This window comes from Thalassophryne amazonica, chromosome 17 (assembly GCF_902500255.1).
Source record: "Thalassophryne amazonica chromosome 17, fThaAma1.1, whole genome shotgun sequence".
Lineage (NCBI taxonomy): Eukaryota > Metazoa > Chordata > Actinopteri > Batrachoidiformes > Batrachoididae > Thalassophryne > Thalassophryne amazonica.
This window is the reverse complement of record NC_047119.1, coordinates 5,399,592-5,426,093: the sequence shown is the minus strand read 5'-3', so window position 1 is coordinate 5,426,093 and position 26,502 is coordinate 5,399,592. Positions and strand designations below refer to the sequence as shown.

At 41.2% G+C, this 26,502-nt stretch overlaps 1 protein-coding gene across 1 annotated transcript; it reads left to right on the top strand.

Annotated features, from left to right (window-relative positions):
- On the top strand, positions 1-26,502 carry tbca (tubulin cofactor a). The gene is made up of 4 exons (XM_034192273.1): positions 1-148; positions 15,262-15,367; positions 19,034-19,120; positions 26,156-26,502. The coding sequence occupies exons 1-4, from the start codon at positions 18-20 to the stop codon at positions 26,234-26,236; spliced, it is 405 nt and encodes a 134-aa protein (XP_034048164.1). The 5' UTR covers positions 1-17; the 3' UTR covers positions 26,237-26,502.

Below are 26,502 nucleotides of genomic sequence, written 5' to 3'. Positions count from 1 at the left end.
ATGCACTTTTAAGGTTGATGCCAACCGCTTATAAATACAAAACGAAGAAGACCGCGCCTTCGCGCATTCTTTCCAGCGGTTCACGTTCTAAAGTCATGGCAGATCCAACTTTACGACAGATCAGGATCAAAACTGGCGTTGTGAAACGGTAAGAGCTGCTACTTTTCACAGATAAAAATGCCCGATGTAACGGGGAAACTCACGCTGTCTTCTGCCCCTGAAGTTGACGTTTTAGCCGCTAGTTGGCTAGCGGGGCTAGCTTACGTCATTGGCGTTTGAGCAGACACCAAAACGGCCTTATTGTTTCTCTTTTGTTCTGTCATCTTTTACTGCACGTATTTTTCAGGGTTGTACATGTTTATGTGATTGGAAGTCAACGTTATCTCGTTGCTGTGGCTAATGCGCCTTACTGCGCGTCTGTCAGCTAACAGCCAAAGTCATTACTGAAAAGTGTAAAAGTGGCCACTTGTAGGCGACATTTTAAGGAATTATTAATCTGTTGTGATCTGTACTGGGGTCGTCATAAATTTATAAAACTACACCTCTATGGTCTGTTGTGTCCTTGCTTGCTTATTAAAATGTGTCTGTGTAGGCTCTCAGTTGTCCAGGTGGTTTCTGTCAGGGTCAAAACACACAGTTTCCATAGTAGAGAAGCTTGAATCTTCGACTGGACTGGGTTGCTTGACGCGAGGACGTTTCGCTTCAAATCGCAGAAGCTTCCTCAGCTAAAATTCTTGCTCTGGTGGTCTGACTTCTGTCTTGACTCTTGTAGAGAAGAATGAAATGTGGTAATTCAGTTGATTTAGTGATGCTTCTGTTTGTTGAAGCTCACACATTTCCTGCCCGAATTCCAGTGCTTTTGCTGTTGTTCTTTTTCGAGCCTGTCTAACATATCGAATGAATGAAAGAATTAATTTATTCGGCACACAGACTCAACAATAGCAAAACTAGAGACATCACGAAATGTCCCAGGCACAATATTGTTTTCCATGCAAAGTGCAGTAATATGTACTTGTATGGGGTGGGTATTTGGTTGAAGCCTTATGTGTTTAATGTAAACTGGGATACAGTGTACAACGAAAAAATTGGAGAGTGGCATATTATTTATTTAGAGGATGTGACAAACAGTGACCATAAAAAGTCGGTCACGGTCGCCAGCCTTAAAAACAAATGCAAATATGAAGTTTCTGCGAGCAATAGGTGCCAAGCTACGTTGCGGCGAAGGATTTGACAGTTGTGACCTTCAAAAGTAAGTCAAGGTCACTGGCCTTCGACGCCATACGAAGTGCTATATGCCCTGCCTTGCGGCGCATATCGCAAACTCATAAATAAGAAAATTTAACTTTTAATTTAATTTAGGGGAGGTGATGGTCTAGTGGTTAAGCATTGGGCTTGAGACCAGAAGATCCTCAGTTCAAATCCCACCCTGACCTGAAAATCACTAAGGGCCCTTGGGCAAGGTCTTTAATCCCTCTAGTTGCTCCTGGTGTGTAGTGAGCACCTTGTATGGCAGCACCCTCACATCTGGGTGAATGTGAGGCATTATTATAAAGTGCTTTGAGTGTCTGATACAGATGGAAAAGCGCTATATAAATGCAGTTCATTTACCATTTAACAGTGAACATGTGTGACCCAAAGTGTGTTCTCATATCAGCCAATATGAGCCTTTTATGAACATACTGGTATGGTGTGTGTGTGTGTGTATGTGTTTCCCCCCCCCCCCCCCAATATGAAAGCTTTCATTTCACTTAACAAATGATGCAACTAAACTCCTTACCTGTTTGAAGTTGTCAATACTTACTCTAACAGATGGTTGTCCAACTGCATTGTTTACAGTGCTGTCAAGCATGGCAGGGACCCCCATCAGCCCTTGGTCACATTTGCTATAGATGACAGAGGGACAGCAACTAGCTGCCATTTATTTTTATTTGTGGGTATTTTCCAGTAACAAGAGACAAGTTGTTGCTATGGTGGCAGCTAGATGGGATCAAAATAGATGAAAAGTCTCTTTTATGCAAATGCTGGATAATGCAGCTGTCAGTCTGAGTGAAGGTAGCGTGACATACATTGGTTGGTTGTTGGTCAGATTTATAGGTATTTATGAAATAGTTTAAGCTGTAAAATATTAAGCATCAAGAACATTTCTTTGTCGTAAGGGTTTGATAATGAAATGTTGGGAATCATTGCTTGTATTGGCCAGTATATCTGTATCATAAACATTTTACTCACTTATATCAGTATTACATCTGCCCCCCCCCCCCCCCCCCCAAAAAAAATTATATTGATCAGGCTCTAGAACTTCATGTAATCACTGAACATCCACTCTGGAAAGCCTATGTTCCCCAGAGCACCATTAATCAGAGTTTATTTTCAAACATGGCAACTGTAATGTGTTGGGTAGTTAAGCTACCTGCCATGAATCAAGCTCTTTGGCAATACTGTATAATAAGTTTACATTAGGTGAGGAACAATATATATACTAATCGCTATAGTTGTGCATTGATTTTGCATGATTTATACAATTCCATTTCAATTCCATATCAGTTCTTACCAGAATCGATTGACAAATGTCAGTAATTGATTCTCTAAACATTAATTGTAGGGCTTTGAATGAGGCTGCGTGGCCACAATTAATGTACATTTTCACATTCATTATGTAAACCTGCGAGCAGGGCTGTGGAAAAATCAGCAGATTTGCGGAATTCCGTGGATTTTGTCATGGGGGGGGGGTGTTAAGTGTTGTACTCTACCATTATTGTCAATGATTTAGGAAAATTGCTATTGCAAAGCATTCTTTTCTTCTTGCAACATTGTACAAGTTATATTTACGACATGCCATAAAGCGGGACTGGTTGGTTGCTACGATGAGGCTGTTGTCTCTGTGTCGTTCAATGTCTACTGTTTGTGCTGCTTCTGTTCTGGTTTACTCTTGTTATGCTCTCTCTTGTGTCTAATTAAACATGCTGTTCTTGAGTTAAAAGTAGTGTGTGGCCATTGCGTACTTTTACAGCTGTCAGATTTTTAAAAGAAGAGTTTTGTGGTACATCGGTGTGACAGAGGGACATCGTGCAGAGGGAACACGGCGAGAAAGACAATGTCAAAAAGGTGGATAAGGATAACGGAATCGAGAATCTGTGTAATTGGCACTGGCTTGAATTTAAAGTCGGCAATGAAAGTATTCATGAACACATCCAGAAGATAAAAGAACTGGGAAAAGCAGACTGCATCTTGTATCATCAGGTTAAGTATGGTAAGAATTTTTCTCTCACTGGAAAATGGACATTGCACTATTCAAACCAGGGTTTCATGCAAGAATATAAGTAACTTTTTTACTCTAAAGTATGTTATTGATACTTTACCATGATTTTCTAAATATTCTACAAGCTTTAGCTGAGGCTTTTGAAATGCTTTAACAGTCTTTTCAGTTTTTATGAATTTCATGTAGTTTAATTGTTCTGAGTTAGTGTAATTTGGTTTACAATTAAAAGGAAAATCATTCCAGGTCCTACTTCCATGTAGCAATCTCAGTATCTTCTTGATGTTAGTTATCACCTCTAACCACGAAGCCACCACACTGCCCCTGAACACAGTTTGTAATTTCAGAATCTAAAAACCAAACACTTCTTTGATGGAACGCTTGTTTGTGCTGCTAAAGAAAATCCTTGCTTTTATCTTCACCTTCCATACCACACAACAAGCCATATTATTATCAGAATCCATTAATGCTCCACATCCAAACAGTTGGTGATGGTAATAAATGTACAGTGTTGGTTTGCAAACAGCCAATAAACTCAACTCAACTTCACATGAATGGTTAACTAGTTTTTCTTATTATTTTATGTTGTATTATTATGTCTACTGTTTAGTGAGTTTTCATGCCATATTTAAGATCATGTTATATGTGTGTATGAATGTGTTCTATCTGCTGGCTGCACAACAAATTGCTCCATTGGGGATAATAAAGACACCTTGATACCTTGAACTTTATTTATATTTTGCTTCAAAACAGCTACAGTTGTCGCAAAGTGCTGTATATGACACACAAAATTATTAAGAAATAAGAAAAATTTGAGACAATGAAACAAGTTTAAAAAAAAAAGGCGCTAAAACAAGAAGAGTAACCAACAAATAAATGCAATTAAGAATATAGTCTCATGCTGGGTTAAAAGCCAGGAAGTAGAAATGGGTTTTTAAGACGAGTTTTAAAAGTGGACAGTGAGGGGTCACCTCTGATGGAAGCTCATTCCAAAGAGTGGGCGCAGTGACAGAGAAGGCTTGGTCGCCTCTGAGCTTCTGCTTCAACCTTGGCACCTCCAGGAGCAGCTGAGCTGAGGCACCGAGCAGAAGCGTAAGGGTGGAGTAGTTCAGAGACATAACGTGGGATGAGACCATTAAGAGCTTGAAATGCAAATTAAAGAATCTTAAAATGAACTCTAAAGTTGCACAGGCAGCCAATGAGGACAGCCCAGAAATTATACGAGTTATGTGGTCCCTCTTCTGAAGAAGTGGAGCGTTCATTTGGCCTTTTCCCTTACTGATCTTTGGCAGTCTTCATGAGCATCTTTAAATTGTTGGTGCGGGAAGCTGCAGGAAATGAAGATGCAAACAGAATAGAATTCTTTGAATGGGGATGCACCGATTCACAATTTTTCACTTCCAATCAAGATACCTTAATTTGGATTCTGCCAATACCGATACTTTTCCAATCTGATACCAGAGTTCTGTTAACTTTAATATTATTATCCATATTGTTGATTTTTTTCTGAGGTTTTCTTAAAAAGGAGACATGAAAGTTGAGCTACAATTTGCCAGAGGGTGTATCTAAGGTGAAAGTCTAGATTTGATGTTTTGGTGAAAGAATTAAGTACTTTTATTTTTTATAGACTTTTATAGCCTTATTTTTATAGCTTTAAAGGGAAAAGACATCTCTCTCTCTCTCTCTCTCCTTTTCAATTTTTTTTTTCTCAATGGAGTTTTATTGATATGGGAGTCATATGTTTACATTGTCAAAACAAGTGTTACAATAAAAATAAAAAAATTAGGTCCTTTCCCTCTGTCTCCCTCTCTCTGTCTTTCTCTCAATTCAATTTCAATTGAAACATACATTTACATTGTCAAAGCAAGTGTTGAAGCAAAAAATCTTGATAATAAACCCTGTCACTGCAAAACATTTTTAAAATTTTTGCCGGGGGGGGGGGGGGCGCTCACTACAGCCGGCGAGGTGCGAAGGTGATCCGAGCAGCTGTCGCTTCTGGTGTCGAGCGCTTGGCCCCACTGGGTGTGTCCTGCTCTGGGGACAGTATCAGGTGAGGTGTTTGACTGGGACGGTGCACCTGTCAAACAGGAATGAAGGTGTCAAACTCAGGGAGGAGAGAAACCTCCCCATCCGGTGAAAGGCTTAATAATTTTAAGAGAAACATTGTAGAAAAACAAACACTAGTTTCTAACCTCAGGAAGGGAGACAACAAGCTACAACCTTATTTTTATCCATATGAGCCGCCCTGTGAGCTGGAAAAATAACGTTGACCCGAACGAGCAGAAAGCGGAGAAACTGAAGCGTAGGGACGGTCTACAAAGTGCAAAAACAAGACACCAGAAAAATGTTCAATTTTTTGCACTATATCATTAAGGATATATATTTTGTGAAACCCGCCTTCACATTTTGAGAAATGTTTTTTCAGCATTCACATTTTGGAATTAACAGTTTGGGGATAATTCAGGATTTGCTCTGATTCACGTTTTGGGGGTTAACAGGGACCTGCAGTAGACCTCAGTCCACCCGTCCAAAAGTGCTAGCTTGACATGGACATTTTACCGAGTCGTTACGGTTAAGCCGACTTTCTGTTTTTGCTTTCTGTTATTCATACTCTTCTTCTTCCCCATACAGTCTGTTTCTCCATTTTTTTTTCTCTCTCTCTCTCTCTCTCTCTCCCTCCTCCCTTTTACATTTTGGAGTTTGGAGGAAACCTGGCTGCTCTTTTCGCTGGGCCCCTTTCCAGTTGCTTTTGCACATTCCACTCAGTGCCTTTCTGCCCTAGTGAGGGGGATGCCCTTAATAAAATGACAACAGTAATTTGCCTTTGTCATTCCAGTCCCAGCACAGACTACATCGTGGCTCAAAAATACAGTGCTGAAAGAGGCGGCCGAAAGTGTGTGTCGGCTGGCTCTAATTCCCTTTTTTTTTTTTTTTTTTTTTTTTTTTTCCTATTTTCCACAGAGCTGCCTTTTCCATTAAGCCCGCGGTGGCAGGTCTATTTAAAAACCAGCCACGACCCCACCCCTCATTCACACACCGCTCAGAGTCTGAAAGAAATAAGAAATTAACATCAGGACTGGAAGGGGAGAAATGGACATTTTGTTATTAGACTGTCCTTCAGTTTTATTCAAATTATTTCAGCCTTCCTCTCCCCATCCTTCTTTCTGTTTGCCACCTCTCTTTCTCTCTCCTTGTCTCTAAGCAGGTGACATCACTCATTTGACATCAGGCTTGAGACTGTAAGACAGGAGCTGCTATTACACGTGGTTTCTGCTTAAAAGCATCTTGATGGAAACGTATTAGAATGAACGGTAATGGATGTAAAATATGACGAAGTGCTGTTGGCCTAGCGAGGAGACGTGTAACATGGAGGGAAGGGTCTCCAGTAATGTGACTGATTAAGAAGGATCACTCACTTATGCACACGCAGCTGATTTTATGAAAAATGAAATTTGCGTTGTCATTTTGACAAGCAAGGACAGCCGGAAAAAGACTATTAGCTGAGAATCATTATCAATAGGGATATTTTCAAACTCCATTATGCCAATCAGGGTCTGAATCTGTTTAATAGATTTAGTTCATTTGGCTCGTAATTGATAAATAATCAAAATTTATCAGTGTACTCAAGCCCATTTTCTTTAACAATCAAGGAAAAGAGGCCCATTTACCACCTGACTTGGTCCAAATTAGAGACTAAATTGATGATCAATTAATCTCTTAAAAGGACTAGTAGGGTAGTGTGTGTGGATTTGGGGGGAGCATGCGGGTGGATGTAGGCATGAGACGAGCACTGTGCTAAGGTAAGAGCTGGAACTTGTAATATAGTTTAAGCAGGAGGACAGAAAGACTTGTGTTGCTGTTGCCGCTACAGATTTTGAGAAAGTGTGTCGGTGCACGTACAACGTGAGATTTCACTTTCACTCAACAATTGATGAAACGATTCTTAAGTCTGTTTGAAAAGTATATTGGTGGCATTAGAGTAAAGCACAATTCTGTTTGCTTCACAGTGGGATTGTCAAGAGCAATCAATGTTGATACCTCTGCAAAGGAGTAGACATGCAGCGATCCAGCTTCTTCTCTTCTGGCTCCAAAGTCACAGAATGTGTGTCAGTACAACACCAGCACTGATCTGATATCAGTGAGTGCCTAAAACCTGATTGTGAACTGTGTCGTCAACCGGTGTATACCACCTTGGATAATACCCCCAAAATAACAAATACATTAGCAAAAACACCCCACCCCTAAATGAATAATAACATTTTCATTTTGTTTAAGGAAGTTATAATCGCACACGCTAGATAATGCTGCCTTTGCCATATCTGATTTGTATTTACAAAACACAAAATTAATCTTTCCTTTTTACACCACAAATGTAGTAGAGCCCGACCGATATGGATTTTTTGAGGCCGATGCCGATAACAATATTTGGATGAAAAAAATGCAGATAATCGATAAATCCGATAGCCGATAAATCAGACAATATTATTTTTTTATATGAATAAAATGTTCTTTTGTTTGAACCCTTAACAAAAAAGGTATGAGCTAAAAGCTGAACATTTGTCCACTTCTTGATTAACTTTATAACAGAGAAGAATTTTCAAGTTCCAAAAATGCAATCAAAAATTAAACATTCGTGAAATTAGCAAATACATATCCTTAAAAAGAGTTGTGAAATACATCTGATCTTGTACCTCTTGTTGCTGCAACTTAGATATAGGTTCAGGATAAGGATATAGATCCTTATAAACTTACTTGTATGCTTTTGTCAGCCGATCAGTGCAGTATGACGGCGAACTACAGGGGCCGGTGCTGAACACATTTAAGCACGGGCGTAAGCAGCTCTCAGTTGAATGGAGTCAGAGCTCCATCTACTGGACAAACGGTGCAAGGACATTTTACATTGCCGACACAAACATTATTTCAGTAACTGTTCTGTTTGAGAAATTATTGGCGTTCTATTAGCAAAATTTTGGCCGATAGTGAGTACTTTGAAAAGGGCTTATATTGGCCAGCCGATATATCGGTCAGGCTCTAAAATGTAGTAATATAAATAAGCAGTTGCGTTGTTGGCCACACCGAGGCTTTGGAAATAAAAGAAACTGACAAACAAGCTTATCTGAAGCTACATGTAGCATCAAAACCACACATATACATTGAGAGAGACCGAAATAAGGACGGATGCTGGATGAGACGAGAATGTCGTCCGGGATTCTTCGTACAGTGGCAGTGCTGCTTGGAAATTCAGAATGCGTGGAGGATGCCTGTATGACTGAGGGATATGTTCAGGAGCATGTCGTACTATGACTGTGTTTTGGAGAAGGGGAATGGAAAACTAACTCTGCATTTATTTTTTTTGTTGCTGGGACTCTGCTTTTTACTGTTTGAATGTTGTTTTATGGATTGCTTAGCTGCAACGTTTGTGTCTTTACATGTTTAACATTTCATTGTTGTGCTTTATTTATTATTTTGTCAATGGAAATATTTTAGGCCTTTCTTTGCACCAAAACTTGCAAAATCCTGTATGCAAATTGTAGGGATGCACTGATCCACATTTTTTCACTTCCGATCTGATCCCAAAAGCTGAATTTGGATATCTGCTGATACTGATGCTATTCCAATACCAGAGCTCTGTTTTCTTTAATGTTGTTGTTATTATTGTTGATTTTATGAGGTCATTTTGTATCCCCACTTATACAGCTTCATGGTGAAGTGGTATAGAGGAGGATTTTCTTAAAAAGAAGACCTGAAAGTTCAGCTACAATATGCCAGAAGGTGCATCTAAAGCCTCGGTCCCACCGAATAATAAACCGTGAATGATGAGCCACGCATGGGTGTGTCAGCGATTATTTGAAGAATGATCCTTGTTTTAAGCTGTCATGTATCTACTACTAAGGCACCTCTATGTACCTAGCATGTGCCAGGTATCAGCCTCCAGTGAGCCATGATCGACCTGTCATTTGAGCCCTGTCCAGCCTCAAGTGGCTTGTGTCGCCACATATGATCCACGTCAAGCCACATATGATCCATGTAACGCCATGATAATACGATGTTGGTGCACGTATAGGCATGGGTTTGGCCCAACCCTTCAGCCCTCCCACACTTGGTCCCTTTTAAAGTGTGGATTTTCAATTCACAGCATCCATTCAAGATGTCACATTTTTTAAACCCAGTCCAAAAAAGGACGCTGCACTGAGTGCGTGCTGCCGGATACAAATTCTGACAGGGATAACTGCTTTAGCACAACACTGGTCGGTGTGTGCCAGGCTGCAGTTCACCTGTGTTCCAGAGTCAAATGCAGCCATTCTGTGCATTCACCCAGCTCTCTGTGACCACAAAAAAAAACAAAAAACCTTTATTTCTGACCCCGTGATTCAGCTTTTAACTTTGTGTTATGTCTGCAAAATCACTCTTATGAGCACTCTCGTTCTGTGTTCCTGGGCAACTCGGCGCTCCTTCTTGCGGCTTCACTGGTGTTATTTCTTCCACGGCTTTAAACAACCTCAAAATATTATCTTTGAAAAATCTGTCCTACCTAATAAACTACACTAGTCATTTTTAGTGCATCTTTGTGAAACACGCATTTGAACAATTTCGACGTATTCACCGTCAAAGTTCACCGTCAAAGTCCACGAAAAATGCTGGTTTCAAACCAACACTGGTTTTCAGTTTCACAAATTTTTACATTGAATGCAATTTTTAAGGTCAAAGTCCTGATAGCAGTGTCTTTTCATAAGCTCAAATATAATACATGTTGATTAAAAACCTTTTCAATATTGAGATCAAATATTTGCTAAATCTGCAATTCGTATCAGATATAGATCAAACTTTGTCAGGCAATAGTAAGTGCCAATCTGCACCACACAAATATGAGAGTGATTGGGGCACGTTTGATTTAGATATAAATTAAATTATAGATTGAAAGGGGTTTTCAATGTTAGCTTTAAATGGACACAAAATCTATAATCCAGGTCAGATCCGGATCAAACTTTGTCAGTCGACAAAGGATGCTATCCTACATAACGCTCTCAAATATGAAAGAAATTTGATATTTTTGACAGTTGATTTTTTTTTTCAAGGTTAAAGGCTAGGGAGTTTTCCTGACTTTGACCTTTGACCTTGAAAATTGAATCAGTTCTTGCCTATTAGGATATGAATCATCTGTTTAAAAAAAAAAAATTGCTACATGAGGTCTGTTAGAAAAGTATCCGACCTTTTTTATTTTTTTCAAAAACCATATGGATTTGAATCACGTCTGATTGCATCAGACAAGCTTGAACCTTTGTGCGCATGCGTGAGTTTTTTCACGCCTGTCGGTTGCGTCATTCGCCTGTGAGCAGGCTTTGTGTGAGCAGTGGTCCACCCCTCTCGTCGTTTTTTTATTGCGAATAAATGTCTGAACGATTTGGAGCTTTGCTGCATCAATTTTTTTTTCCAGAAACTGTGAGAGACCTCCAGGTGGACACCGTTTTGAAAATTAATATGGCTTTCAGGGACGATTTTATGGGGATTATACAGGTTAAGGAGTGTTACTACTGCTTTAAGGACGGCCCACAACTGCTGAGAGCGCGGCGCGCTTCCAGCGCCGATCAACATGCTCAGACCCCGCTGAAACAACCACATCATTTCCAACGTGAAGGCTTTGTTGATCCGGGACATCGTCTGACTTTCACAAAAAGGTAGAAGTCGTGGACATCAGCACTTTTTCGGCACATTCCACTGTTAAGGAGTTTTTTCATGGAAAGAAAAGTGGAGGGATGCGCCACGGAGCCGTTCATTACGCGGCACAAAACCACCTCCGTGTTGGTCTCACAGAACGGTTTTCAGGTGGATTTCAGAGGGATTCCGGTTGCTTTTCAGTCGTGTGATTATCCGAATGTGATTGTGCATGAGCTGGACATGCCCAAACATGTCCTGGAAGGCTTCATCACGGCGTCCCTTTGCGCCATGCAGCTCCACCGCGACGCGTGGAACTCCTCCGCACGTCTGTCTTAATGCGCTGATGTCCACGTCTTTTCACAATTCCTGTGCTAGTCAGACGACATACCGGATCAAGATAGCGTCCAGTTTAGAAGTGAACGGCACATTCCACTGTTACAGGAGTTCTTGTCATGGAAAGAGGAGCGGAATTCCGCGCGTCGCGGTGGAGCTGCATGGCGCAAAGCAACGCCGTGATGAAGCCTTCCAGGACATGTTTGGGCATGTCCAGCTCATGCACAATCACATTCGGATAATCACACGACTGAAAAGCAACTGGAAGCCGTCTGAAATCCACCTGAAAACCGTTCTGTGAGACCAACACGGAGGTGGTTTTGTGCCGCGTAATGAACGGCTCCGTGGTGCGTCCCTCCGCTTTTCTTTCCATGAAAAAAACTCCTGTAACAGTGGAATGTGCCGAAAAAGTGCTGATGTCCATGACTTCTGCCTTTTTGTGAAAGTCAGACGAGGTCCCAGATCAACAAAGCCTTCATGTTGGAAATGATCTGGTTGTTTCAGCGGGGTCTGAGCCTGTCGATCGCGCTGGGAGCGCGCCGCGCTCTCAGCAGTTGTTGGCCATCCTTAAAGCGGCAGTAACACTCCTTAATCTGTATAATCCCCATAAAATCATCCCTGAAAGCCATATTAATTTTCTGAACGGTGTCCACCTGGAGGGCTCTCTGTTTCTGGAAAAAAATTGATGCAGCAAAGCTCGAAATCGTTAATTTACTCGCAGTAAAAAAACGACGAGAGGGTGGACCAGTGCTCACACAAAGCCTGCTCACAGGCGAATGACGCAACCGACAGGTGTGAAAAAACTCATGCATGCGCACGAAGGTTCAAGCGTGTCTGATGCAATCACATGTGATTCAAATCCATATGATTTTTGAAAAAAATAAAAACGTCGGATACTTTTCTAACAGACCTCGTATATATGAGTTGTGCATTACAGGCTGTTCACAAACAAAGGGGTGAAAACATCACCTCCACCCAACTTCTTTGGTGCAGATAAAAATTCAGTTTTTCCCATTCATTTCAATAGAGGCCCTCAACGGGGCATACTGTACATGATGTCATCAAAGACCTGTGTTATGAGAGGTTCATGTTTGAGTGTTTATCAGCAGCAGCTGAAATCTGGCTAAATTCCCCATGTTTCTGATGTAATTTCTCATATGGCACCAAAAATAAGACGCAATTCAGCAATATTTTCATTATTATTTATTTATTTTGAATAGTCAGCTCATTTGGCTTTTTATTTACTAGTGATACACCAGTTTGTACTCTTTTGGGTTGACGATTTTACAACTTTTCTGAAAATTCAGACAGAATTAAAAAATACAAAAATATTTCAGTAACTGTGTACATCTGGCTGCATGTTTGACACATTTTCCACAAATGAAATCTCAGTCATGACTTATTGAAAATCAAACTGACAAAGGTTTTAGCCAAGATGAGAGTTCAAACAATGTGTCTGATACATTATTATTCACTGTGAGTCACCATCATTATCTGTCCTAATTTTCAAATGCGTCTTGCTCTGCATAACGTTCACTACATGACTAGCTTGACCATCTGCCTCACTTTGTCACTTAATTTTGCAGCTAAATTCATTCAAAATCCTTATCATTGGGGTTGTGTGGTGGTATGAGCAAAGTGTTTGAGTGAAAAGATGGTTTTCGTTACTACCCCCCCAAAAAAACAACAAACAAACAAACAAGCAAAAGGTGACATAGGTATTGCCCTGTCTGTCCACGAGAATTACTAGCACACGTCCTCTTGAACCATTGGCTGAATTTTAATGAGACTTAACACAGTAGCGCACCATATGAAGATGGGAATGAAGGAAAATAATTTAGGACCAATGTCTTAAAGTGTTGTGTTCCTACCAACCAACCAATGCTTTTGCATGTATAATATTTATTTAATCAGAAAAGTTATGTGCATGTTAAATGCTGAAGGTAAACTAATAAATGAAATTACAAGATTCTGGTGTTCATGCCACCCAGGTCAAGTGTGGTCTTTCCTATACTTCACCTCTTTACCTTCTTATGCGTTGGTGGTTGAGCTAATTATAGCCATGGCAGACTGCTGTAAAACAGCAAATATGAACATTCTGTTAAAGGCACAATAAAACACATTTTAAATATGGAGGCCAGTCACCCAAGCACACACATTTTGATGTGGGCGTGATCAAAACTGTAGATTTATAGAAACATCACGCACATGCACACGGTCTTTGTGCAAGCAACTACAGTAGTGTTCAGAATAATAGTAGTGCTATCTGACTAAAAAGATTAATCCAGGTTTTGAGTATATTTCTTATTGTTACATGGGAAACAAGGTACCAGTAGATTCCCACAAATCCAACAAGACCAAGCATTCATGATATGCACACTCTTAAGGCTATGAAATTGGGCTATTAGTAAAAAAAAGTAGAAAAGGTGTTCACAGTAATAGTAGTGTGGCATTCAGTCAGTGAGTTTGTCAGTTTTGTGGAACAAATAGGTGTGAATCAGGTGTCCACTATGTAAGGATGAAGCCAGCACCTGTTGAACATTCTTTTCTCTTTGAAAGCCTGAGGAAAATGGGATGTTCAAGACATTGTTCAGAAGAACAGCGTAGTTTGATTAAAAAGTTGATTGGAGAGGGGAAAACTTATATGCAGGTGCAAAAAATTATAGGCTGTTCATCTACAATGATCTCCAGTGCTTTTAAAATGGACAAAAAAAAAAAGACGCGTGGAAGAAAATGGAAAACAACCATCAAAATGGATAGAAGAATAACCAGAATGGCAAAGGCTCACCCATTGATCAGCTCCAGGATGATCAAAGACAGTCTGGACTTACCTGTAAGTGCTGTGACAGTTAGAAGACGCCTGTGTGAAACTAATTTATTTGCAAGAATTCCCCACAAAGTCCCTCTGTTAAATAAAAGACGTGCAGAAGAGGTTACAATTTGCCAAAGAACACATCAACTGACCCAAAGAAAAATGGAGGAATATTTTGTGGACTGATGAGAGTAAAATTGTTCTTTTTGGGTCCAAGGACCGCAGACAGTTTGTGAGACAACCCCAAACTCTGAATTTAAGCCACAGTTCACAGTGAAGACAGTGAAGCATGGTGGTGCAAGCATCATGATATGGGCATGTTTCTCCTACTATGGTGTTGGGCCTATATATCGCATACCAGGTATCATGGATCAGTTTGAATATGTCAAAATACTTGAAGAGGTCATGTTGCCTTATGCTGAAGAGGACATGCCCTTAAAATGGGTGTTTCAACAAGACAATGACCACAAGCACACTAGTAAACAAGCAAAATATTGGTTCCAAACCAACAAAATTAATACCTCACAGATGTGAAGAAATCATGAAAAACTGTGGTTATACAACTAAATACTAGTTTAGTGATTCACAGGGTTGATAAAAAAGCAGTTTGAACATAATATTTTTCAACAGCAGATGCTACTATTATTGTGAACACCCCCTTTTCTACTTTTTTTTTTACTAATAGCCCAATTTCATAGCCTTAAGAGTGTGCATATCATGAATGCTTGGTCTTGTTGGATTTGTGAGAATCTACTGAATCTACTGGTACCTTGTTTCCCATGTAACAGTAAGAAATATACTCAAAACCTGGATTAATCTTTTTAGTCACATAGCACTACTATTATTCTGAACACTACTGTAAGTAAGGTAGAGCGGGGGGATATCATTTTGTGTGTTTACTCACAGGTGTGTAGTTTTGGGCTGGTTTCAACTTGAATATCAGTGTTGTCAAGAAAAGTGATGTTTGGTGGTTGTTGTTGCGGTATCTCACATCCTGCAGGAGATGATCTAACTGTCCCCTCAGTCAGAGCATTGTTGCAGAGAATGAGGATGGATGTCCTCATCTGTTTACGGTGACCATCACGGTGACTTTTTTATGGTTCAGCCTGTATTATCGGCGTGTGAGGCTGTGCATTTATGTTCAGTGGAACAACACTGGCATTAACATCAAGTACAAAGTGTTTTTCCTCTTTATTCTCTGCAGGTTAGCGAAAGAGGAAAAGATGTACATAACAGAGGCTCGTGAGCAGGAGGAGAAGATTGAGCGTCTGAAAGCGGAGAGTGCAGATGAATATGTTATCAAGAAACAGGTACCATATGTTGCTCAAATTACTTCTTTTTTGATGACCTGTCTCACTGTTTTTTTTTTCATGTGAAAATGTATATTCCATTTAACTCTTTATCAAATGTTCTTTGCTGTTGATCTCACGTGTTGCACATCTATTTTAAATTCTGACCTTAAATGTGTCCTGAGTAAGATTGGGTAGTGGAACAGTTTTATCATCCATCCCGTGTGGATGACTTATGTCATGCTGTGGAGCCACCATCATGATGCCACCACAGAGTGTAGTGTATGTTTTTAAAAGAACATTAACACACTGCTTCACTTTAAATGTCCATTTTAGATCAACAGTCCATGTTAGTCTTGCTGTTTTATAGTGCAGAGCCAATACCTGCAAAAAAAACAGCAGCATACCCTCTTTCTTGTCATGTTTGTTCTCCTGCACACACAGACTGGGTGCAGGTGCAGAGCCAGATGTGTATGAAAGGCTTCCCAACCTCCTTAGAGTAAAGATACGTGTGAACGACATTTTGCACATAAGAACAACCATTTTACTACTTTGAAAAAATATTTGCTTTCATAGTAGTATAATCTCATTTTCATAGTTCTCGCCAATGTTATTACAGAGTAATGACCCTTTACGCTGCTGCCTGAAAAAATTACATTGCAGTTGGCCTGTTACACTGTTTGCAGGTGTGTAGTGGGAAAATTATAATTTCTCTGCGTAGCTTGTGGACCAACAGTGGGTCCACAGTTTATTCATTAACCTCTGTCAAAGCCTTTTAAAGATGTCACTTGTGACACACCTTTCTGCTAATTAAAGTCACTAACTAGGACTTTTCTATTGTTGACGGCAAGAAGTGAGAATCATCCTCTGTTTCACACCGGATAGTTTTTATTTGTTCCTCATCAACGTGCCTTTTTCATGGGGCAGCCAACGATGCGGTTCTCTGGCATGGACTGGACCATTAATATCTTCCGCTTCGCTGGATCGTAAACTGTAGTTACTGTCCCTCAAGTAAAGGAAAAATAATAATAATAATACATTAACACTCACCACTAAACAGTCATTGTATAAACCGGATATTCACACTCACCGGACAAAAACAAAAGTCCCAATGCTTTTGAATGGTTTTCCATGTAATTAACACAGTATTTAACGGATTTTGTACAACAAATTTTTGCTCACGTCAGACAAAGTGTCCCGCCCCATGGTGATGTATTCCATTTAAAATAAATAAATAAATAAATAACCCTCGCATAGAGCAGTCTGGACATGCCCAGTAACAGAGGTACGAAATGGAGTTCAGCACTGACACTCTCCGATTCGATGACAGTGGGTACTATATTTCTGTGATTAAAAGCCCGGCCGTTTGTTTTTTTTTAAAACCATGCTCAGACACAGGACCTAAACGAGACAGGACGTAATTCAAGGCTGGTGATTTATTAACAAAATGCTGCTTGCTGCCTGCGCTGTAATATGGTCTTAAGTTTCACACATAACCGCTTTTAGATCAGAGCCCTCTGCGTGGCTGCAAACCCTCTCCGGAGCCTGACGCGCACCTGCTAAATGACAGACACCGCAAAGGGCTGTGATTTGTAACTTTTCTGGTTTCACCCCTTCCTCTCCCATCATATTTTAAAGATTTTTGCATTTTGATCATGGATCAAATACGCTTGACAGAAAAGTCTGCAAATATGACTAACTTCAAACACAGAGTCAGAAAAAGATGCTCAAATAACCTGCAATTCATGGAGGAAATTGTATGTACCATATCGTTGGTTTGGAGGTTGATGATTGTATAAAGAAGTGGCGCTTGTTGAGAGACAAATTAATTGTGAAAAAGCCACTGTTCCAGTGATAAATTGCATAAAGACGCGATGAACAACTTTAAGAGTTGCAGAACCATAAATCAGGCTTTAATATTTTAAGGTACCACTCCACAGTTGTCTCAGCCAAATGTAATCTTTTTAATGCATATAATGCCCGGCGCTTGTTTAAGGCAGGCGTTTATTTTTGTCATACAAAGTTTTGACCGGGTCATTAAATCAGGCAGGTCCCTATTCAAGGTCAGGCGTTTAATCAAAGAAACTTGTAAGCCTAATTGGTGCTGGGGATTGACCGTAGATTGTTTGACGCCTTCAGGCTGTAACTAATCCGTTACATACATATAACGGATTTTGTCCATTTTTCAATACATATAATGGATTTTGGCCAATTTATACGTATAACAGATTTCGATTGTAACGGACATAATTCGCTGGTCCACCTGAATCCATTATATGCGAGGTTTACTGTACACTGATCTTGACATGCAGCCGGCTGCGAGACCGAAGCTCAGGGACCGTCAACAAATTACCACAGTGAAAGGAAATGTTTTGATTAAAAACTCTAACTTCACATGTATAGTTTGTAGTGCCACCAAACTCGCATCAGTGAGCTCCCTCTGGTTATACTACAACAGTTAGGGTTAGTATTACATCGTTTGGAAAGAGCTGTCATTTGATTTAAAACGGTGATTCACTTTGAAGTTAGTAATTCCTGAAGATTGAATATTTGAATATCTTTCCAACTTTGTGCCAACAACAGTAACATGATCGTGACTGCACGTCATTTGCAAACTCCTCACCAATGAAATTGGCCCAGTACTGGTAGCTCATTTTACAAGTGAAAACTCTTTCTGTTGAAATTTGCTAAACTCCCCTACAATGTGAAGAAGGCGATGTCTGTACATCAAGACATAATGTCAAACTTTTATTAGTGGTACTTGAAGTAGCAGAAATGCTGGGCAAGTTGACTTGCGACTTGCGACTTAAAATTCTGCGTGTGTGTTGTTTCCTCATTCATAAAGCGGCGGCTCAGCCAGAGCGGCAGGCTCATCTGGCGTTAAATGCAGAGATTGGGAGGCCAGATGGATTATGGTTGGAGATGAGAGGTCTAAGGCAGGATGGATTAGAGGTTTTTATTTTAATGGAATCAATATGCTGTAAGTGTTGTCTTTATCCAGTGCTGATGGGATCATTCCACTGCACTGGGAGGGCACAGTGACTTTTCTCTGTTTCTGTGCTCGTCTGCTTAGAACAGCTTACCTTGTCACATCTAGATGGCAACCAACTGGACTAGCTGTCTGTCTTTCGGTATGAACTCTTCTGTGCGTGGCTGTGTAGTGTATACGCATGTGCATCCCTCTATTGACTTTCCAGCTCGCCAGTGCTAAGCGAGGAAGTATCTGTCATGAGCGAGTGTGTCTGACAGTGTTAGCCAACCTTTAGGGTGCCAGCTGGGGGAGTTCCACATTAGCCACGCCTGTGGAAGTTACTTGGGTTGTGACACCGTTTGACTCCAGGTGTAGTTAAACTTCTTTACGCCTGATCACAGTGGCCTCAACTCAGTGTTTAGTTCTTCACCCAGGTGCACACTCAGACCGAGGTGGTCCCCCACTGCCTGACTCTGCGCGATCAATAACTCAATAACATTTTTCATATCTCCAGCTTGTTGTCAGATGTTAACCACAGTAGGTTCTATGTGGAACACTCTGCTTGCTGTTGTCAGGCATCAGGCTACATCAGGGTGCAGCAAATTAATATACATGCATCGTGCTGTTTGACTTAATGTGCAAAACTTTGAAAATACATGTTTGGTAAATGTAATAATCGTCCAGTTAATGAAGATCCCACTTTTATGTGCTTTCAGAGGGAGGTGTTGCAGGAGTCCAACATGATGATTCCAGACTGCCGCCGGCGTCTGGTCGTGGCACATGCAGAGTTGCAGCAGTTATTGGTGAGAAATGGTTCTATTTAACAATCAGTGAAAGTAGGAATGGATGATAACACCTTAATATCACACTTTTTCTGCTTTTTTGACTGTGTATCCCAGTATTACTTTTCCTAAATTTTGGAAGGGGTTGCATGTCCTGTCCATTCTTTTAAATAAAAATATATATATACGATAATATATGAACTATATATCATTGTAAATCGGAAGATAAGGGAGAGTATCATGCATTCTCAAGACTGTGTGAGTTAAAATTGAAGCATCTGGTGTGTATTTCTGTTACATATGTCCAAAATTAAGGGACTTTTGAGATGAGGACAAAATAAGATCAAAGTAACCACTAAGTGTATGAAAATGTAAAAGGTCAATGAAAACCTGTTTTGCAGTGTCTCCACAAGGCTGTTTTTACAGGCTGCCGGAACATGTAGATGGATTTCTTATGTTGAAAAAAAGTCAGAATTTGTTATTTTCAGGAGATACTAGACTTTCTATCTAATGTGTCAGAATCATTAGAAAACTTTGTGAGGAGCCCCGTGACACCGGCTGGCGATTGCATGTGATTTGTGCGTGTGGACTTCTTTGGTGGAGTGGACTTTATTTATGTAATCTTGGAAATCATTCCACAAGTGGGTGAGTGCCCTGTTGACCCCCCCCCCCCCCCCCCCTTGTATTTTGTTATCCTCAGTGGAGCTGGTAGGCTTTATTTTAATCTTGATGTGTGCAAGTCTGTTCTGTAACGGAGCAGCACGCACTGTGTTGTATACCATGCATGCGGACCTCTTAGTTGTTATTCAGGCTTTGATCACACAGATGTATTTCTTAGATTTTTCAGTTATATCGAGACAACACTTATAGCATGCACAAAGCTGAGCATCGAGCAATTTCTAACAGGCTGCATTCATGATTAATGGACCTGCACTAAGTTTTCTCACAGTGGCGAACGGCTGCTGGTTTTAACGTGACTGCATCAAAATGAACAGTTAGCACTTAAAAGGAGTCATCATAACACAACATCACACTTATGTAAACTGTAATTAGTCTGTGGCTCTGTTCTTAACGTTAGCAGATACAGTTGTGCCCAAAAGTTTACATACTCTGGCAGAACATTTTAATTTTTTTCTTTTTTTGGCCATTTTTTAGAGAATATGAATAACGCTAAACTTTTTTTTTTTTCACTCACAGGTTGTGCAAAGCCATTTATTGTCAAACAACTGTTTACTATTTTTAAATCATGACAACAGAAATTTCATCATTTGTATAGCGCCAAATCACAACAAAGGCACTCCCTCTGATGATTTGAGGAAGAAACCTCAATCAGACCAGACTCAAAGGGGCGACCCTCTGCTTGGGCCATGCTACTGACACGATTGACAAAATGAATATACAGGAAATTTGGGAGTCCATGTCGGTGCACAGGACGGGAGGCTTGCAGAAGAAGACACCACTCCCATCTCTGGATGGCGCTGCACCTCAAACAGAGAGGAAATAAAAACAGAATCAGGCATCAGAAAGACACAAATACAGTATAACTTGTCAGCATTAAGCACCCCCCCCCCCCCCAGAAAAAATGCTAAGGTGATCACCAGCCACTAGCCCTATGCTTCACTAAAAGACCCAGACTTTAGATAAAGTTGAGGCTGCAGCCCGCTGTCTTTACTAATAAATGAATTTAAAAAGGTAAAAAGCATAGTAACCGCCGTACGAAAGGGAAAATAAGTGCGTCTTAAGTCTGGACTTGAAAGTCTCTACAGAATCTGTTTTATTGAAGCAGGGAGATCATGCCACAGAACAGGTGCACGATAAGAGAAAGCTCTGTAACCTGCAGACTTTTTATTCCCCCTTGGGACACAAAGTAGTCCTGCACCCTGAGAATGCAAAGCCTGGGCTGGTACGTAGGTTTAAGTAGATCAGCTAAGTAGGGAGGTGCTAGTCCATGAACAGTTTTATTGGTCAATAGCAGAACCTTAAAATCTGATCTCACTGGGACAGGAAGCCAGTGAAGAGACGCGAAAAAGGGTGTAATGTGTTCGAACTTTCTGCTTCTTGTCAAAAGTTTGGCAGCAGCATTTTGAACCAGTTGGGGACCCCTAATGCTGGACTGCGGTAAACCAGAAAATAGAGCTTGTAGTAGTCTAATCTAGAAGAAACAAGTGCATGAATCAGGGTCTCGGCATGAGCCATAGACAGGATGGGACAAATCTTTGCTATATTTTGCAGGTGGAAGAAAGCAGTCCTCGTAATATCTCTAATGTCGAGATCAAAGGACAACGTAGGACCAAAAATTATCCCAAGGTTCCTCACTTTGTCAGTGTGATGTATGACACACGAGCCTAGGCTAAGCATTAGCTGATCAAATTGATGCCGATGTCTCACTGGCCCATGAACCATCATTTCAGTCTTATCAGAGTTTAAAAATAGGAAATTGCTAGACATCCACCTTTTCACTGATGCAAGGCAATCTTCTAAGGATTTTATGTGGATGAGATCTCCAGCAGTAATCAGCATGTATAACTGAGTATCATCAGCATAGCAATGAAAGATGATCCTAAAATGCCGCAATATGTGCCCAAGGGGTGCTATATAAAGGGAGCTGTTTGCTTGTAATCATTGTATGTGTATATATAAAAGGCCAGTGAGTTTCTGGGCTCCTGATAGACCTTTGCATCTTTCATCCAGTGCTGCATTGACGGTTCTGGTTTGAGTCATAGGGAAAGCAAAAGAATTGTCAATCTGAGAATGCCAATCAGCAGTGTTAAAACTCTAATTAAGAAGTGGAAAATGAGGGATTCTATTGGAATCAAACCACGATTAGGTAGACCAACAAATCTCAACAACTGCCAGGAAAATTCTTTGGGATGCAAAGACAAATCCACAAATAACTTCAGCTAAAATACAGGACTCTCGGGCGGGGGGTGGCTGTTTCAAGATACACAACAAGGAAGCACTTGAGGAAAAACAGGCTGCGTGGTCAAGTCACAAGAAGTCTTCCAGCAGAAGGCTAATCTCTGCCATAATTACAGGCACTGCAAGCGGTGAAGTTTCTGTGTCTTTCAGAATTGCTCTTTGACTTGGAAATTTTGCAGGTGATCGGAAAGCGGTAAATACGAAAAATAAAACTGGGATTCCAGACAAAAAGTACGAAGTTTGCAAGGCAAAAAATTCAATAGTGCAGCGGAACGAGTCGAATATCTAAAGGCCCAGTCACACGGCACTTAACGAAGGGTGACGAAGCCCTGACGAAACAAGAAATCTGGACTTTCATTGACTGTTGTTGGCATCGTTTAACCTTTGTGCAGCCTCGTTCCTGCAGCTGGTGCTACGTCAGGATTTTTAACCTGTTGAAATATTTGAACGAAGGGCAACGAAAACCTCAGTTTGTATGTCTCATTTTGCTGTCGTTCTTAACGTTTTTTAATCGTTAGTTTTTCTCACGTTATTGTTTAATTTGACTTCATTGGAGCAGCTGAACATTTTCACACAGTGCAGAAGCCGGTTTGTGAGCGCGGAGGCTGCTGCTGCGTTCAGGTAACGTCGGAAGTTACAGGGCAAACTCAGCCTGCTTGCTTGGATTTTTTTTATCTGTGTGGGGGGGCAGCTTCAATGTCCTCAGGCACCTTATATAGGCCAGAATTAATCTTTTGTGTGGATATTATTATTTTGCCACAAGCAACTGTTGAATTTGAAACGACAAAGTTGTGTAATTTCCGACGGTACTTGAATGCAGCATCAGCGGCAGCAGCAGCTCCTGCGTGCACTTATTATTTTTTTATTAAATATAACAATATGAGTGTAGGAATGACAATCCAGTCCTTCTGTACATGTGGCAATGGGTAGATAAATCAAAATGATATAAAGAGCTGTGTCTGGAAGGTAGAATTCACGTTGTGGATCAGCTGGTGGAAATAACCGCACATGTGAGTCAATGTGCGCGTTCACACGCACTGATTAATTTACTGCTCTGATATACGAGGTCTATTAGAAAAGTATCCGACCTTATTTAAAAAAAAAAAAACCATATGGATTTGAATCACATGTGCTTGCGTGAGCCAACCTTGAACCTTCATGCGCATGCGTGATTTTTTTTCACGCCTGTCGGTTGCATCATTCGCCTGTGAGCAGGCTTTGAGTGAGGAGTGGTCCAGCCCTCTCGGCGGATTTTCATTGTCAGGGAAATGGCTGAGAGACTGCCACTTTGCTTGATCAAATTTTTTTTTAGAAACTGTGAGGCACATCCATGTGGACACCATTCGAGAGCTGGACATCAACTATTTTCCTGCAGATTTCACTTTTAACAAGAGATTTTGTCATGGAAAGGAGCGGAGGCTTCGCGCGTCACGATGGATTTGCTGCTGGACCGACACAAAACCACCTCCGTTTTGGTCTCACAGGACGGCTTTGAGATGTCGTTCAGACAGCTGTCGGTGGTTTTTCAGTTGAGTGATTATCCAAGAAATTGTGGACGAGCCTGGACATGCCAGAACATGTTCTGTGACGCTTCATCACGGTGTTGCTTTGCGCGTGCCGTGACGCGCGGAATTCCTCCGCATGTCTGTCTCAATGTGCAGAAAAAGTGCTGATGTCCACGTCTTTTCACAATTCCTGTGCTAGTCAGACGACGTCCCGGATAAAACACAGCGTCCAGTTTGGAAATGAACGGCACATTCCACTTTTAACGAGGAGTTTTTGTCACGGAAAGAGGAACGGATGCTTCGCGTGTCACGACGTCAAGCGAGACAAAGAACACCTCCGTTTCGGATTGCTAGAAGGACAAGCTGGGACATGCTTGGACATGGGACATGGAAAGAAGTGTCCGCTCCTTTCCATGACAAAATCTCTTGTTAAAAGTGAAATCTGCAGGAAAATAGTTGATGTCCAGCTCTTGTGATAACCAGAGAAATTGCACACGACGGTCACGGATCCACAGAGCGATCTGTTTAGAAATGAAATGGTCGCTCAGCCTGTCGATGGCAGGTGGAGCGCGGCGCGCCCCACAGTTGCTGTGGGCCATCCTTAAAGGGACAGTAACATCCCTTAATATCCTTGAAGAACATAATGCGATACAGCAGTGACCACGGCACACTTTTTTAATTGGAGGAAGACGGAGCGTGCAGCGTGTCCACAGACAGTGTGGATTCTGATAATGATGGAGATGATCCCTCTTTTGTTCTGGATGAGGAACCAGAGCAGGTGGTCCACCGACGTGCACATAACTCTCCACAGATTCTGTTTGCAGTTTCTCCAGGACTCAGGCGCTATGAGCTCCGTCCCAGCGCCGAGTCCTGGAACGCAGAGATGCAGACGCACATTGCTCCAACTGTGGCTCCAGACGCGTTTTGTCGAGATCGTGAGCTTCGGTTTTGTTAATTTCCTCTTTCGTCCCTTTTGCGCTCTTGCTTTGCAGACTGTTTGATGATAAAAGCTCTTTCGTCCACCTTTTCTCAACGAATTGTGACGTTTTTTACTTTTTCCCTTCGTTCAGGAATCGTCATGTCCCGTGTGACTGGGCCATAAACGCCACAACACAACACGAATCAGTTATTGCCACCTTTTGGTCAGTTTACAGTAAATTATCACTCCATCCATAACACATTATTCACTACTTGGATACAGAAGTAATTGTTATGTATGCCCACTGGTGCCAGTGATTATCTCTGGATTCTGTAGTGTGAAGCAGGTGAGTCTACGACTCCTCCTGGACAGGTCGCCAATTTGATACAGGTTACTTACCCAGCCAAGGCCAGTACCCAATTTCAGCTGGGATCACTGGGACAATGCAGATTGTCTTATTCAAGGACCCACACAGGTAGCATGAGTGGGATACAAACCCAGGTCTACATATTGGCCAGCCAGCTCCTTAATTTGGGTATAAATACCCACAAATTAAATCTGATTCATTTTGTTTTCAGCTACATTATGCTGTTGGTTAAACAAAATAAACCCATCCAAATACCTCCTTGCCATCTATGCTTTTTAGCAGTGTTGTTGCTATGGTAACCAAAACAGTTATTCCCACCCCCTTGACTAAAATTTGTTTTGACTTGCATACGGACAAACCATGGTGGCCTCATGGAGGCCACCATGTTTATACACCTCAGCTGTCCTGGCCTACATCCACTTCTGCACTGAGGCAGTGTTGACCACCAAAAGCATCAAGGCATTCCCAAACCACAAACTGTGGATGTACAGTCATGTTCGGACACTTCTCAAGGTTCGGGACACTGCCTTCAGGTCGGGTGACATGCAGGCCTATAGCCACGCCTGGAGGGATCTAAAAAGGGGGGATCAAAGAGGCCAAACAGAGGTACAAGCATCACTTCGAAGGACTCTTTGCCCACAACAACCCCCGCAGCACGTGGACTGCCATCAAAGCCATTACAGACTATAAGGGCAGCAGCTCACAAATCAGCCCTGACAACACGCTGCCTGACACCCTAAACCATTTCTTTGCACGCTTTAACATGGAGAATATCAGAGCAGATCCTCGAACCACCTCATCAAGTGAAGAACCAGCACTTGTCCTGCAGCAACACCAGGTGAGATCTGCTCTGAGGTGCATCAAGACCTGATGGGGTGTCAGGCCCCAACTGCAGCCATGTGCTGACCAGCTAACAAGAGCGTTCACAAACATCTTTAAATTCTCGGTGCAACAAGCTGCTGTCCCCACTTGTCTTAAATCCACCACTATCATTCCTGTACTAAAGAAGACATCCAAGACTGGGACAGGGAGACTTTTCTTCTACCATCACATACTGAACCGTGTGTTCCTGACCACATTTCCTCTTCAATCTGCTTAACGTCATGTCTGATCATCCATGTGAGGTTCGCTTATGTTTGGTTTCAGACAGTAGGCTGTAAATGTGCTTTTTTTTTTTTTTTTTTTTTTTTTAAGCATCTCAGTCATCAGCCATGGTTTAAGTGATGATTGAAAAATAAAACTGTGATGCTGACCGTAGGGAGTTTTTATGAATTTTTATCATTGTTCATGAACCTTGTAAAGGTTTCAGCCTTTTTTAATTATTTTTTTTATTTTGTCTTTTTCAGGAAACAGAAGAGCATCTGGCTGAATCAGAGGAGTACAAAGAAGCTCGGAGTGTATTGGACTCTGTGAAGCTTGAAGGATGATTTCTGTTTTCGTATCTGAGAGTTAACGCTGAAATGTTAATTCCTTACGTTTGGCCTTGTTTGGGAAAAGTGGAGGCAAACTGAATCACTGTGTCTCCTTTCTTAACTGTTTAATGTACCACTTTATTTCAACATCATGCTCATGTGTGTCTGACCCCCAAAGGACTGTTTACAATGCAGAGTTTCACAAATGTGATTAAACACTTGTTGGGGATTGTTTCTCCAGTAATAATATGGTTTTAATGGTGATTCCACTGCTGAATTGA